The following is a 17,586-nucleotide window of genomic DNA, read 5'->3' on the forward strand; positions in this document are numbered from 1 at the left end:
TCCAATACATTTGATTGATTCGGTTTTCAAAATTGTTTAACAAATTAACTTGTTGAGAAAAATGATTTCAGAATGAAATAGCATTCTAAGATTTAACTCTGGTATTTATACACATCACACGATTGATATTGTTATTTTTAGAGCATGCTAGTTTTGAATATCTAGTTTATGAATGTTTACAAGGTTTTGCAAATGAGCTATAATCTCTATTCATGTCACTGTTTTATCGTATACTGTTTTACTTGTTATTCGTATAGTGGTACTGCTGATCAATTGATTATTCACCCTTGCAGAATGTTTTATATATGTATTCCAGATGCCTAGGAGATTCTTCCGTGATAGTCATGGCAGAGTTCCAGTGCCTTCCATGTTAGGCTCCTCTGAGGTAGTTGTGTTAGACCAAGGATGGTCTGTTGAGTTGTTGTATTAAGATAATATCGTTTAGATTGTTTGTAGTAGGTTGTTTTTATAGCAGATATAACCTAATTCATACTTAAACCTTGAAATGGTCTTGGTAAAGGGGTCGTGGTTTTGTATAGCTAGTGATTTGAGTTATATTATTTTTATTATTGTTGTTAGTGACGTCAACTTCTGACCCCGGGGTTAAGGCCGTCACAGTTGGTATCAAAGCTACAGGTTTGAGTTTCTGATTTAGGATAGGAGTAGAGTCAGAAGAGTTTAGGAAGGTTTATATATAGATGTGAGTCACCAACTCAATCAGAGGAGCGAGTCTATGAGTTCAGTCAAGGGTTTCGAAAACGTAATCCTGACATTTATTGAGGATTGGTTGGATCTGCCTTAGCCTAAAATACATCTCCTTCGTATATGTATTATTGGTAAGCTTCGATAGATATTTTTAGTTTTCCTCTCGAGAAAAAATGAGTCTGATCACGAGAATTCAGCGTTTGCGCGGATCCTTGGTGTGTCAGTTACAGAGACACCCATATTATCCCTAAAATAGCATTTTCGACATCGAGGGATGTTGATGGACCAAGTGTGTAACCTCGGTGAGTTCGGACAATATGATAATAGTCGATGGCTGCTATGACAGCCAAGTTCCGTAAAGTACGGGGATCAGTACTGTTGTTATATTTTAAATCATATACGCATTTCTTGAGACACCTTTTGCTTCCAGAATAATTATTTACCATCTAATAAGATGCTTGTTTATCCCTAAGAAAGTCAAACTTGAAGCAAGTGACTTAAGGTTCTGTTGATTTATCATAAATCAGATTTTCCCTTCCTATTTGTGAATTTTCTATCTAAACATCGTTTCTTTCCTCAGTGATTATTTCGGTTGATTGGGGAAAACAATGCATATGATTTGACTATTTGTTTGTATGACAAAGGGTCTGTTATGACGCCACCGATTTTGTATTGTGAACTGTGCAGTACTAAGACTGGCCATCTTATGTACTCGTATGGTTGCTCTCAGTCATACCTACATCTTCTTCACTGTATCTTCTTATTCGATTCACTTGATTTGGAAATTTCATTTGATATTCTGTGTTAATGAATTTATGCGATTAGATGGTCCTCGTTATTGAGAGCAAATAAGAGTGACTGTCGGGAGGAACGAGAGTCCTATATCAGGATATTATTTAAGAATAATGGTAACCGTGAGAGTTCAGGATCTAATGATGGAGTTATAGCTTGGGGAAAAGTAAATCAGTGATTGATGAATCGCTTGTGGGTTAAAAGAAATCATCTATAGAGAAATGGTTGGTTGAAATTTGGACTTTGGTGCCTAGAATAGCCCAGCGTTCCTTAAATTGACCTGATTTATCAGTTTGTTCAATGTAATTGGTGGTTGATATAGCCAGCCAAGTCTTGTAGTATATTAAAGTTGATGTGGTAATTGAGTAGTGAAAGGAAGTTAGTCAGTTGCTGTTATATTAAGGAGTCGTGCGACGGTGTTTAGTTTCTTTGTGTTTTAGTTTTCCTGAACTGTTGTTGATTCCGCTACTGTCATTGTTGTTGTGATTGCTAGTACTGTTAATCTAGATTTCTTTTGTAAATGGACCCCGATATTAAAGACATTGGTATTGTGATTGGGCAGCATTTTCCTGATACAGATGCACCATTTAAATAGTGATATCTTTTGTAAAATATTTTTGTTATGTTTTGAATAAACTCATTTATATATTTCAGGAAGATGCCACCCAGGAAAGCTACCCAGTCTAAAGAAAATAGTAGTAGTTTTGCGGAGGGTCCAACTATAAATGAAATTCTAGACTTGTTGTGCCAGCAGCAGTAACAACATTTGTAGCTAATCCAACAGGTTCAGCAGCAGCAACTACTATTGCAGCCGCCACAACGAGGAGTAAACCAAAGTACTAATTTCAAATCTTTCCAGAGTGTTAAACCTCATGAGTTTAAAGGTGAACATAATCCAATAGTTGCTGGAGCATGGTTAAAAGAGATGGAGAAAGTTTTCAATCTTGTCCAAGTAGGTGAGAATCGTAAGACTGATTATGCAAGTTACTTCTTAAAGGATAAAGCGAATTACTGGCGGGAGTCAACCAGAGCGTTAGAAGGAGAAGGCCCTGTTCCATGGGCTAGATTTACTGAATTGTTTTTGGAAAAGTATTTCCCAGATTGTGTGCAGAGTCAAATGGAGATTGAGTTTCTAGAGTTGAAGCAAGGCGATAGAAGTGTAGCTCAATATGAGGCTAAGTTCACACAGTTGGCTAGGTTTGTACCAAATTATGTACGCTCTGAAGCTCAGAAGGCAAGAAGGTTTCAACAAGGATTGAAGTAAGAGATTCACAGCGGAGTTGTGGCGTTGCAACTCAAGACGGATCCTTCTGTAGTTCAGGCCGCCTTAGTAATTGAAATTAATCTGAAGTTAGCTGCTAAAGAAAAAGAAGATAAGAAGCGGAAGATAGATGATGTGGAAGGAGCATCAGGTCAAGAAGGATCTAGCCAGAAGTCTCAGAAAAAAATTGGAAAAAATAAGAATAAAGAATATAAAGGGAATAGTTTTTCTTTAAATATGATTGGTAACACCTCAGTCAGCTCTACAGTCAGCTCTAACCAAGCCAAATCGGTCAAGTCACCTATAACGGAGTGTAAGAAATATGGTAAAAGGCATGGTGGAAGGTGTAAGGAAAATAGTGAATGTTTCAGGTGTGGACAGAAAGGACACTACACTTCAGAATGTAAGGTGGAAACCCCAGGAGTCACCTGTTACAACTGTGGCAAGGTGGGGCATGTTGCCAAGAACTATAGAAGTATTTCCTGAGATAGCATGGGAGGTAGTGCATCAAAAGGTTTGACGTCCAGTGCATCCAAGGCTAAGACTTATAATATGAGTAAAAGATCAGCTGCTCAAGACCCTAACAAGGAACCAGGGCACTGATTGATTACCAGAAGAAGCGAATAGTAATATCTACGGAAGCTAACAATAGGATGAGTATCCAAGGTATATTCCATATTTTGCACTAATATGGGCTATAGAAAAGACGAATGGATGTATGACGTTACGTGCTGATTATTAGAAGTTTGAAAAGTTGACGAAAAGAAATAAGTAATCCCTGTATAGAACTGATTTCTATATGATTCAATTAAAAGAACGTGTTGGTTCTTGAAGGAAGACCTAAGGCCAGGCTACCGTCAGTGGAAGGTTAAGGCTGAGGTCATACTAAAGACCCTGTTTGGAATGAGAGGGGGACATTGCGAGTTTTGGGTGATTTTATTTGGATTAACAAATGGAATAGTCACGTTTAAAGGTTTATTGAACAGAGTGTATGAGAAGCACTTGCATAAGTGTAATTGTATTTATTGATAACATCCTCAGCTATTTAGGATTTAGAAAATCCATAAAGAACGCCCAAGGATTTCCCTACGAAGGTTGAATAGGGAGCAGCTGTATGTTAAGATTTCAAGGTATGAATTTTCGTTGAGATTACCAAAAGATTATGGTACCTATTAACGACTACTCAAGCAAGACCAGTGTAGTAAAAGATATGTAATTAAGATCCCTGAAGAACTAACAAAAGAATCGGAAAGAGTAAGGATTGAAGTTTGAACAATTGAAGGTGAAAATAAGCTTCTGTATGAAGTTTATCTCAGTCTAAATTGATTGAAAAGATAAAGAAATTGTCAGGTCCTGGACTAGTTTACTAGATCGTAAATACGGAATATTAATTTGAGAAAGGTTAAAACTAACTCATGATATACAAAGGGCGAATGAGGATTCGTGTCGGAAGGATATAGAGATAAAAGTTGGAACATTAATATCGCTGGAAGTTTCGCCTTGGAAAAGAAATAGTAAGATTTGAGCATAAAAGTAAGCTAAGCCCTAGGAATTTCGGATCGTGTGAGGTATTGAGGGAAGTAAGTAAAGTTGTCTATAAGCTAGCGTTGTTGCCATAGCGGTAGCATACTCCTAGTGTGTTTTGCATCTTTGTATCAAAGTAATATATTGTTTATTTAATTAAAATAGAGTGTATGACCTAATTTAGATCCTAGATCATAGAAAGCGAGACCTTAGGAATAAGTCTATTCTTATAGTAAATATGCTTTGGAGAAATCCCCGAGTGGAAGAGTCCACTTAGGAGTTAAAGTCAGATATGATTGACAAATATCCTCACTTGCTTAGTTAGATCAGATTCTGAGGACATAATCTTTTTAAGGGGGAAGGATATAATGACTCGTATATTTTTTTTGCCTTATTTAAATGTGTAATTATTGAATAATTAGATAAATAAAATATGTGTATGGGTTCTGTCAGTCGTGTATTATTTTATTATTGGTTATGCGTGGTTTGTGGTTTACGAGGATTATTTGTATAATTGTTTGCTGAGATGTATTGCCCTTTTGCACATGCAATAGCAGGTTGGATGTGTAGGCACAGTCCTTCCATTCTCATGTGTCATGATCTTCAAAACCTGTTAGTAGGATCCAATTTCATGAGCATGTGTTTGGTTGGTTGTAACAAAGGTGAAAAACACTTGCCCAATTCAATTTGGGGTGTAACCCTTACCAGATAAAAAAATATTTAATATTTTGCATCAATTTATTAAATTGTATACGATACCTATCATATACAAGAAATCCTTAGTATTGTGGAAGTATTTTCTTCATTGTTTCACTGCAAATAGGAATACAAGCATATTATGTAAAGATTTTGGAAGGAAATATTCACCATTATATTAAAAAGATAATAAATAGAGCTTAATATTGAGTAAGAAGGTTATCAACTAGTTTTTAATCCACCTACCAAAAAGCCAATCCAAAATTAATACACCAATAATGTAATTGGGCTCAAACAACAAACTTTAATACAATTAATAATTTCTCTAATACTTATATTTGATTTTTTCTATCTTTTGACTTTAGTTAATTTGTAAAAATGTGGCAGAATGAAAGAAAAAATCAAGAATAACATTTTTTTATGAGAACAATCATATTCACTTTCTCTATATCCATTATCCATTATAAACAACAACTATCAAATAATTCTATCCAAATTGTGTGATCCCTTTTTGTCACAAATATGGCCATACCTACGAGGACACAAAAAATCTCTTTTAAATCAAGTGTTGTATAGAAATTTAAAAAATATTATCACACAATACTTGTATGGGTTAAAAAAGATAACCAGACCCAAAATACAACATATCAAATCTTAAAGGTAGGTTGAAAAACAAAGAAAATGGAAATAAGCAATAAAAAACAAAATATATGGAAATATGGGATACTCAGTCACAAAAATATACATGGGCACCCGTGTGTATATGTATGATGGCTTCTCAATTAGGAACTTCATGTCACTTACACATTTGTCTCCTTGAATATAGTAAAATAAACCTCTAATTTTAAAAGACAAAAGGGGTGGCTTTATGGTTTTCCCTATATTCAATACTCAAATAACATTTATTTTAGATATCATAAAACTATAAGAGAAGATAAGGGAGATGTTGTAAACATATGACTAGTGGTGTATGGTTATGAACTAAATAATGAAGATTCTAGAATGTACTAGTACGCGAGGTTTTGTTTTTAAAAATTTTATATACAAGTTTCTAGAATGGACTAGAAATAGTAAATCATCTTATTATCTTGATGGGTTGCTACCCAAAATACCTTTTTTCTTGGACCCTTGTTTGTCTTGGGGCTGGGCCTTCCTTTAAAGAGTATATTTCTTTGGCTCGTTATTATTGTGATTTTACCTACAAGATTATTTTCTTAACCTTAACTACACTAGCATAAAAGCTATACATGTTACTACGGAAAATCACAGCATGTTCATTTAATGCATTATGTTTTTTAATTTAACTAATTTAATTTTTTAATAGTTTTTTATTTTTAATTAATATATTTTAACTTATGTTAATAAGATTTCAAAATAAAATTGGTATAATAATTTATGTTGGTAAAAACTCTAATTTGTGCCACTAGTTGGGAATGGGATTAGATTGAAGGAGAATCATTGAATACCATATTGTCTACTTGTAAACCTATACATTCAATAATATCACAGTCAAAATGATTAATTAGAATGGTTGGTTTAAGGGAATGAGTCATTCATTTAGGATAGTAATTTTAAAAAAAAATGTTATTTTCCATAGATTTGAATATCTAAGTTTTTACTAACCACCAACCTTCCAAACTATATATAAACATATACCTAAAGGTTGTTTGAGGAGGCTAAGATATATGCACATCATTAGTAGTTAACTATTAATTCTTAAAATTATTTCTTTTGTTACATATCTATGAAGGATTTTGTAAAAAATAATGGAGAAAATGATTCAACACACCACCTATATTCCTATATTGTCTATCAAAAACTTGAATTTGGAATCATTTCTTAGTACAATAACTCTAGCATTTGGAACTAGGTTTTCAACTCTCGTTATAGGTCAAACCCTTTAAAACCATGTTTTTTTCCATATAATTTAATTACCTTATTATATTATATATGTTATATTTAACATTTTGTTAATAGTTAAAACGCGAACAAAATAGCACACCATTTACCAAATTTAGGTTTATGTTCACATTTTGTTAATTTGTAATTGCAAGTAATTCTTGGTATTTATTTTTAAATTCTAAAATCTTTACTACCCATTTTAATAAAACTCACATATATATTTTTTTTAACTTTGTCCAAATCTTTCTTGATAACCTTTCATATGTGTTTTATATTACAATATTAATATAAGAATAATGGGTTTGTTTGATTGTTTACTTAAGACCTTCCAACAAAATTTAACACTTTCTAAATATTATAGCTTAAAAAAATTATTAATTATTTTTACTAAGCATGTACATGTTAAAAAGACTTATATCATGAATTAATTTATATTAAAGGTTGAGGAGTTACGGGTAGGTTTGGGTTAGGCTTGGGCTGGTTGGGTTGAGTTGGGCTTGGTGGGTTCAACCTCTCTCTTGGATGCTGGGTTAAAAGGGAAGGGTTCATCCTTTTCTATTCTCCATGAAGAGTTACCAGTGAAGGTTTGGTAACTTAAATTTGAATTTTTTTTTAAAAAAATTATTGTTATTATAATTGTTCATGTATTAAATCATAAAATTTTCAAGATTATGTTTAAATTAAAGAAAGAATTATTTGAAAACAATACATATTTACATTAAAATATGTAAGTTTGATTAAATAACTAATTAACTACATAACATATGTAATGTATTAAATTATAATAAACTATATTTTCTAAGTAAGTTATCTATGTAATAAAGTAACTTAAAATAATCACGAGTCGGGTAATGTGCATTGAGATATTAAATTATAAAATTATATATTTGAATGAGTAAAAAATGAGAAACAAGGCTATTGCTATAACCCTAAACTAGCCAATAACCATCAACAACACCCGTATTTGTGGCCTTGAAACACATTCTATTTTCGCAAGCGAGGGTTGGCTCAATTGGTTAAAGAGGGGATAACTATCCTCTTGGTCACAAGGTCGAATCTCATACGAGGAGAATTTATGATTATGCCTCCTGGCCAGAGCATGTCGCTTAAATGCGGTTTACCTTATTCATGTGGTTTGTAAGCTATTGTGTGACCCTATAGGGTTTACCTAGTGCACACCCGAAGGTTACCGGCTGCGGAAACACTCTATTTTCTATTAGTCCACAACGCTCGCAAACACCCTCTTGCCCCCTGAATCCCGACCCTCCATTTCAAAAAATTTCTTACAGTGTGAGCTAGATCACACCATTGGAGACAAACAACACTCACCCTTATTTGAAGATAACAAAAATAAAGTATATTAATCACATACCTTAGAGTTTAAAATGTACGTCCACTTAAGTTTGGGATTTATGGGTACAAATGTTAATACTTTAAGAGCCAAAACAACAAATTATGTAGCAATTCCTATATGGTAAGTTTGGGATCTATGGGTACAAATATTAATACTTTAAGGGCCAAAACAACAAATTATGTAGCAATTCATATATGGTTGAAGCTATTAGCTTTGAAGATTTTCAAGCCACTACTAGAAAGAGATTTTATATATCGGGTAAACAACGATGTGTATGTAAAAAAGGACCGATGTATTCGTGACTGATGTTAAAGTTAATTTTACATAGACATCGGTTTTTACCTGATGTCTAAAGTAGTCATATACAACACTTTGGGAAGATTTCTAATGTCTTAGAATATTTTTATAAATTTCAGACATCGTTTATTTATATGTAACTCGTATGAAAAATACAGTTTAACATCAATTCCTGTAGGTAACCGTTGTTATAGGTGTTATATAATATAGGTTTTGTTTAAATTTATGTTATTAAATCGCCTTATTCACATCATTTATTGTTTTATAATTAATGTATCAAACACGTTTTAACAATAAATATTTGAATTTTTACTAATCTTTGGTGCTATTGGAGAATGTATTTAACCATAATACTGAAAAAACTTAAGTCCCAAAACTCAACCAATATATATATATATATATATTAGCTAGTTGAATTCAATATAAATAAATAAGATAGCTTAGTTTGTACAATCAACCCAAAAAATATTATAACCAAAATACGTATATCATCATAGACATACTATTCCCATGATAAGTACAACTTATCTCATCAAATTGTAAACATCAACCAGAGTACTAACTTAACCAGTACACGATACTTATTGACATGAATAAACACTACTTAGTTGATCAAGATCACAAGCTTCAATAGTAGTGGCCTTGAGGAATCTCTTGAAGAAGACAGAGGTCTGTGCTCCATCCTTCCTACAACTACCAGAGTTCCGTGAAATATAAAGAAATAATAAAATAAAATTTCAACTAAAATTGATAGGATTGTAGTAATGATGATCATTAATTACTTAAATATTTGTAGTGTGCACACACTAATGTAACTTGTCTTAAAATTAAATTTAAGAATCCAGCAAAATATACTTGTAAAGAATGTAATAATTTGTAATAGTTGAAAGGATGAGCCCAGTGTTGTACAACCAAGATAATTATATTTCACAAGAGCCTTAAGTTAATAAGCCAAAAGAAAACATATAAAATTAGAAAGTACCTCAATTCTCACCTTTACAAACTGCAAACTCTTCCCATTTCCTAAATGAAATTGAAAAGGTAACAAAGACATAAAGTTTGGAAGCAGAAATTATCATCTAGTATACAATTAGGTTATTGACATGCCTTCTGTGAATAAGATCATGAATATATAAATAAAGAATGGCCATATAATACGTCACAAGTGCACATAGGTAACCCCTACTATACAGTTGCATAAGGCCTAAATGGTGTTGCATAAGGTAATAGGCAACACCAGGGTGGGGTTGCTAATGTGGATGTGGCCGTAGAGCCTTAAGGCAACGAATTATGCAACACTAGAAAGCGTTGCATTATGCGTCTTTTGCAACAGTAAAAATGTACAATGACAACAATAGTTAGTGTTTCATAAAATGAAGTCACATCACCACTGTGTCCTACGTGGCAAGTGACACGTCATATTTCCACGTCAGTAGTGGCCCCTACTTTGACACGTCAGCAAGGGGTCCCAAATTTTCCATATTAGCAGTGGGAGCCACTTTTGCCACGTCAGCAGTGGGTCCCACAATGTGTAGTGCAATGCTGATTTTAGTCATCTGCAACACCATTGTTATTAATATTTAACATCATGTTTAGTATTATGCAACACCATATAGAGTCAAATGCAACACTACAAAAATAAATTTTTTGAAATAATTATTCTTCTTTTACATTATTCCTGCCAAATAAGGCATCCAACATTCAATACAACAAGCATATAATGAAACTTAAAACTTATTAAACCGGTTCTAAGGTCTTATCAACAAGCATAGATGAAATCGGATACATACTTTGGTTCTACCTATCAAAGTACATAATTTCTAACTTCAAAAGGGCAAAAATATCAATATACTCGATAGTGAAAGATATATGGTAGTAAACACTTTTCCTACATCAAGGAGAAAAACATTCAACCAAAGTGCAAGTTCAAATGTAAGCACTGCTATGATCATACGAATGTTCTAGAGCACAACCATGTTAGTAAAAATTTTATACATAAATTTCCTGAGCCAATCATCCTCCAGATCTCGGAAATTCTAAATTATTTTCTTAAAATGCTCCTCGATGCTTGAAATTTGATGACACGCATATTTCCAAGAATCAAAATTATGCGGGCTCGGAGGAAGGTTGCAGGAAGAACAGGCTCCTACGCAAAGCTTGAACAGAAGGGCTAGAACATAAAACTATGTGGGTATAATATATACATTATTTGCTTATTCAATCTGAAGAACAAGATATATTACAGTTACATAAATTATATTAAATGAAGTTTACAGTAATTTGACATACTGAATCTAGCATACGATGAAAAAAAGGAATTCAGCGGGCATGCCATGGGGTTCAAAAAATTAAAAAGAATAAGATAATATAAGGAAATAAAAGAGCAGTAAAACATAATATATTAACAACATTTCATTCACATATAAATGTTAAAAGTAGAAGTGGTTGAGAGCAAGAAAAAATAGAAATTGAAAATAGAGGTTATGGATTTAAATATTTGTGGCTCTGTTTTGCTACTTGCTCTAAACCAAAAAGTTCTTGAACAACAAATATTCTACTTAGTGTATACACTTCTTTTGTCCATAAAAAAAATGAGGATTCGAGTTTCTTATGCTTTTTATGTTCCTTAATTTAAAGTGTATTTAAAAACTTAACATTAAGGACAAACTTACTGTTCTACATATCTTTACTATTACAGGGTGGCAAGCACTCAACACTTGAAATTAAGATGATGACTAATACCCGAACTTGTCACCCTTTAAAATTAATGGATACTTTGATGGACAGTGAACTATAATAGCTGTCTTTTTAAGGAGAGACCAAATGCAATATGAACTCTCTCATTTAAATCTCTAACATGAGGACTCTCTCACTTTTTTGGATGCTATGACAAAAAAATGATACAATTATTCCAGAACCTTGTAATAGTATCCTTATCCTTCATTAGACTGATCACTCTTTTAAACTCTGTGGTTCAAAGTGTGTCGATTATATTGCTTCCAAGTAGAGTGAAAGAACCATTATCATAATAAATTCTGACTTTTGTATATGATACAACCCAGATTCTGATTATTTCTTTAGCTAGCTGCTGAAAATATTCTTCATCTGTGAGGTACCTATTTAGTGGAAGAAAGTAAGTTTAATCATAGCAATTCCATAATGATCACTCAGTAACTAGCAGTTTCTTCCAACAAATTTAAAGTGTATCTTCATTGAAGGTTTATATGAAGGTAGGGTTGTGATTTTTCTTCAAGCTTGTTTGAGTGGAAGTGATTGGAATTTTGAGAAGTGAGTTTGCAGTTGGCTTGTATAGAAATTTTGGCTTTGAGGTGAGAGATGGTTGAGTGTTTGAGCTAAGAGATTTGGTAGGTTGAGATTTTATCATTTGTATTTGTAGGGTTTGTTGGTGTGGTCCTGGATTGTCATCCTTCTTTTTCCTCCTTCTTTCATCTCCTTTCTTCTTGTCATCATCCTTCTTCTCATCCTTCTTCTTATCCTTGCGGCCAGTTGCTCTTGAAGATTGACTTGGATTTGAGTTAGAAGGTTTCTGCTCATCATGCTTCTGCTCATCATCATCCTTGTGATCTTTTAAATTAAATTGAGCAGTTGGCAACATAGTGTCACGATTCAGCAAGTATCTGTATAAGATCTTTATCATCTCCAAATCTTCAGCGTTCTTGTTCTTTTTGTATTTTAGATCAGATTGAATAGTCATGATTGTCTTCATATTTGATCTAACAAAAATTTTAGGAATAGTAAGTTGTTTGTATTATTTGGTTCTTGGGCAGATGTAGGACACTCCTTTGTTTGGATATAGATAGGTTCAGGAAAAGCTGCTATCTGTGCATTTTTAAGCTCATGAAGAAGTTGAGTGTCCTCTGTGATGACTACATGCACTTTGTCAATCGCAACATCTAACTCAGATGCCCTTAGTATGTTAAGATTTGACATAGATACTTGAAGGCATCTATGCACACCATTATCATTGACGTTGACAATAATCCTCTTCTTTAAGTAATTTTCAACATTCACAACCACTACCCTGGTAGAATTGATAGTTTTGGCCAATGCTCTTTTGTATGTTATATAGTTATTTTCAAGAGACAACCTCGGGACTGCAAGAAGTTCACTGAATTCTTGATCTTGATATGGTCCTTCTGCAGCCTTGACGAGTCATTCTTTTCCTACATCTTGAAATTGTTGAGTTTGTGAAAAACTTTGGCCAACCTGAATAGGCTCCTTAGATTTAGATTTAGCATCCCTGGATTGTTGAATCCTAACCTTAATCTCCCTTTAGTCTTGATAACAGGCATGAGTAGGGGAGTTCATAATTTTGGCCTTATTTCTTCCGGTAGGGAAGGCAGTGGTATGTTGAGCTTTCCCGTGATGGCTCCCAAAGCAACAGAGTTTTGCATTTAAAGATGCTTGTGAGAGTCCATCAGGGTTTTAATATCTGTCTCTTGACTTTGCACCAAGGATGTAAGAGCTTGAACTTAGGAACTTAGTTAGTCATTGGAAGATTTGAGAGAGGAAACTTGATATTGCAGTTCTTGAACTTGTAGTGTGGATGATGATTGAGATGTGGAGGAAGTAGAAACCCCAAAAGTGTCCTCTACAACCTTCTTAATTTCATCCATGGGCAAGGCTGAAGAAGTGTATCTTCTAGAGTGCATTTGATCCATCTTCAGTCTTGTGTCATTAGAGTGAATGATATGATTTTGAACTTGTTCATTCAGGGCCACAAATAAGGTCTTGAGATTCTTAACACTTGTTTCCATTCCACTGAGATCATACATTGATATCTGGTCAGCAAAGTTTTTGAATTTGTTTTTCATCTCAGTTTGAGAAGGAATGATTTCCAATATTTGTACTTTCCTCTCGATTCTCTTTCCTTAAATAATTGGGAATATTTGACTCGTTAAACTGGAATGAATTAAATTTTAATATTTATTTACCGATTAACATAAATTATTTAAAACCACATAATAAAGAATTTGTTGACATAAATATCTACCACGAAAATCTTAGATAGTACATTGTGAGCACAATTGTTGGTATAGAATCAAAGTACCCCCACTTTCGATGTAAACAAAATATTGGCTATACTGCTCATATGGGAAAAATATGGGCCCGCCTATTGATGTAGAGTCACCATGTCGGAACATGTGCTGATTTGACTTCAAATATTATGCAACACCAACCTATGATGCCTTTATTAACAAGTAGTGTTTGAATATTGGTATAATAAAATAATTTTTGGGTATTAAAAAGGTATTGTGAGTTACGTGTCAAATGCCCCTGCCCAACTGGCAACAAGAGCTTGGTTTTGACATTCACCTTTAGTATTAATATTTAAGATGATATCAGTAACAAAGAAAAATTGCCTATAAACAATTGGGGAGTCGTTTTAAAAAGTAATGGTAATTAGAAATCGACTCAAGTAGTAGGGAGTGGGGACTTACCAAAAATTATCGATCTAAATACAAAAGTATGAAGGCAAAAGACTAAATTCACTAACGAAGATAAGGCTTGATTCCATAAAAGTATTTAAATACCATTCTTAATCTAACAATAGTAGTTCTCGGAAACTCGAATGACGATAGAGTGAGTCATTCTACTTGAGATACAGTTAGAGTTTTTAGTAAGAGAAGGGAGATATTCAATCTTTCAGAGCTGGGACTCATATGTGAGGTTATGGATATAACGATACAAGTCAGAGATCACTTCACTCTTGTGAACTCTTCCCTCAAGAAAACTAATGCTAGGCTTCAGCCTGTGATTTTGTACAAGTGATTTCTGTATAATTACTTGGTCGCACTTAAGTAAAAGTTGATCAAAAGTTACAACAAAGTTTGTAAATCAGAAATTGATATTGTTATGACACATTATTTATTAAAAATCTACAATATTTTCCTCTTGAATCATCGTGGTTGAACATATCATCCATTGGAAAGTTATCATCTAACTCGTCTAACATCAACAACTTTCGACATCTTATCTCCTATGATCTCGTATATACCATCTTTCACCATCATACAAGAACATGAGATTTTTGTGAAAATAAGGCCTTTAACGACCGCAATTTTGATCGTTATAAGGCCTAACTTGGTCGGTATTTAAAAATAATGACTCGATACCGTGACGGTCAGATTTCCTACTCGTTATTTACTATTTTTAGTCGAATTTTATGTCGACTAACCATGACTACTGCCATGTGTGCAACTAATACCAACACCTGGTGTTACATACCTTAGGATTAATGGGTAAAATATTAATACTTTAAGCGTCAAAAGGTCCAAAAGTCTTTTAAAATTTATCAAACAAGTTTTCAAAAGTTCACCTATCTATATTTCAGTTTTTGAATAAAAATCTTTTATCTTTTATGCCACTGATATTCCAAACACATCCTAAGCTAAGGCTAAGGGCTCCTGCTACACACATAAAGAAATTACATACAATTTAGCAAACAAAAAATTTTGTAGCAATTCCCTAAAGGTTGAAGCTGTTAGCTCTCAAGATTCCCAGGACAGTAAACACTCATCCCATAAATAAAGTCATCAAAACTAATGCAGTGTGTTCTTCTTTTGTGACATTTTTAATTTCTTATAATGTTGTTAATCATGTTTTATGGGCCACCCCTTTACTCTCCCATGGAGCTCAACCATTCCCCAAATTCATCTTTATAAACATTTATGTTCACAAATTTGTTTTTATTCTATTTCTTTGCAACTTTGTCAAATATTAAACAATCGTCCCTTTTTATTCTCTAAGATATTTTTTCCTAATTGTCTTCCACCCCTCCTTTTTTGTTGCCTAATATATATTTTTTGTTATTTGTCTTCCATGTGAATTAATGAGTAAATATTACAAATTGACGAATAATTCATTAATTTTACCCTTTATCTTTGGGTGCATGTATCAATCTGGTCTCATTAAATTCAATAGCTCGATGGGAAATTGGAGGAAATAACATAAAAGAGTATCGGAGGAGGTAGTGTAATCCTTGTGATATAATACATATTACGGGAATAATACTAATTTTTGACTGACAAAATAAGTGGGCTATGACCAATTTTGGTTGAAATAAGCCATTTCCTACCTATTTGCTTTGTTCGAACGAGTCAAGTGGCAAATAATGAGTCAGTCATTTATAATTGTCAAAATTGACATAAAACTCGCTCATTTATGACTATTTTAGTTTCTTAAATTTTGCCCCACAAAATGGCACGACTGTATTAAGGCAAATGTGAGCCAACACCTAGACACGTAACCACATGAGATAACTAACTAACATTTTAGCTTCTTTTATTTTTCAAGTTACCATGTGATGGTCCAACTTTTGCCTATTTAGCATGTTGACGACACAACCCCCAACGCATCCCTCCACAGCCCCCAATTCAAATGAAGCCTTACAGTGTGAGCTAGGACACACCATTGGAAACAAACAACACTCATGCTTATTTGAATATAACAAAAATAAGTATATTAATCACATACCTTAGTATTTATGGGTAAAATGTTAATACTTTAAGCGTTAAAAGGTCAATAAATCTTTTAAAATTTATAAAACAAGTTTTCAAAAGTTCACCTAACAACATTTAGTTTTTGAATAAAAAATATTTTGTCTTTTTTGCCACTACAATTCCAAACACATGGTAAGCTAAGGATATAAGCTCGTGCTACACATATGAAGAAATTACATACAATTTAGCAAATAAATTTTTTTGTAGGAATTCCCATAAGGTTGAAGCTGTTAGCTCCGAAGATTTTCCTCTTTATTATTAAAATTTCTAGGACAACAAACACCCATCCCATAAATAAAGAGTGGTTGGGGAAAGTCATCAAAACTAATGTAGTGTGTTGTTCTTTTGTGATGTTATTAATTTCATGTAATGTTGTTAATCATATTTTATCGGCCACCCCTTTACTCTACCATGGAGCTCAACCAATCCCCAAATTCATCTTTATAAACATTTATGTTCACATAATTTTTTATTCTATTTCTTGGCATCTTTGTCGAATATTAAACAATTGTCCCTTTTTATTTTCTAAGATATTTTTTCCTTATTATCTTCCACCCCTTCTTTTTTGTTGCTTAATATATTTTTTGTTAATTGTCTAAAATATAGTATCTGAGGAGGTTGTGTAACCCTTGTGATAAAATATAGTATGGGAAAAATACTGATTTTCGACTTACAAAATAAGTGAGCTATGACTAATTTTGGTTGAAAATAAGCCATTTTTTACCTATTTGGAAAATAATGAGTCACTCATTTATAATCGTCAAAACTGACCTAAAAATTGCTCATTTATGACTTTTTTAGTTTCTTAAATTTTGGCCGCACAAAGGGGTGGCTGTATAAAGGCAAGTGTGAGCCAAGGCCTAGACACATAACCACATAGGATAACTCATAAACATTTTAGCTACTTTTATTTCTCAAGTTACCACCTGATCGTCCAACTTTTGCATATTTAGCATGTCGACCACGCATAGGCATTAAAGTACAATTAATGAGGTATCATGGCGTCAAGTCACAGGCCTCACTACAAACTTTGAGGACATCTACATACAATATAATTACACTTTAAAACCATATTATAATATTTTTTATAATATTTTTTAATATTTAAAACTTTAAGGTATGAATCGTATATTTTATTTAACTTTTTTGTAATTTTGTTTTGAGGACACATTAATTACCTACGTAATTATGATATTAAATTTATTTTTTTATAAGGCAAAAAGTACCTATAACATGATATATATGTTTTTACTCATCACATTTTGTTTAACTTTATAAAAAATAATTTTTAATTTTAATCAAAATTATATTTGAAATAATACATTGTATGGTTTTTAGTGAATATTATAACATTTTTTTGGAACAATACAACCTTTTTTACGAAACCCAATAAGGTGTTACGTAAAATATAATATTATCTCAAAAAATAACTAACATGAACAAATTTTAAAAAAAAATCAAACTATATAAAAAAATGGGAAAATTTTTAAATAACATTTAAAATTTGGTGAACACAACAATTTTTCTACACA

At 32.7% G+C, this 17,586-nt stretch overlaps 1 protein-coding gene across 1 annotated transcript; it reads left to right on the forward strand.

Annotated features, from left to right (window-relative positions):
- The first annotated feature begins 1,357 nt into the window (after window positions 1–1,357).
- Window positions 1,358–2,761, forward strand: LOC141666257 (uncharacterized). The gene is made up of 4 exons (XM_074472252.1): window positions 1,358–1,413; window positions 1,531–1,663; window positions 2,282–2,557; window positions 2,609–2,761. Exons 1-4 carry the CDS (start codon window positions 1,358–1,360, stop codon window positions 2,759–2,761), a joined length of 618 nt encoding a protein of 205 aa, XP_074328353.1.
- Window positions 2,762–17,586: the final 14,825 nt, after the last annotated feature.

The sequence above is a fragment of the Apium graveolens genome, chromosome 6, assembly GCF_009905375.1.
Source record: "Apium graveolens cultivar Ventura chromosome 6, ASM990537v1, whole genome shotgun sequence".
In the NCBI taxonomy this organism is placed as follows: domain Eukaryota; kingdom Viridiplantae; phylum Streptophyta; class Magnoliopsida; order Apiales; family Apiaceae; genus Apium; species Apium graveolens.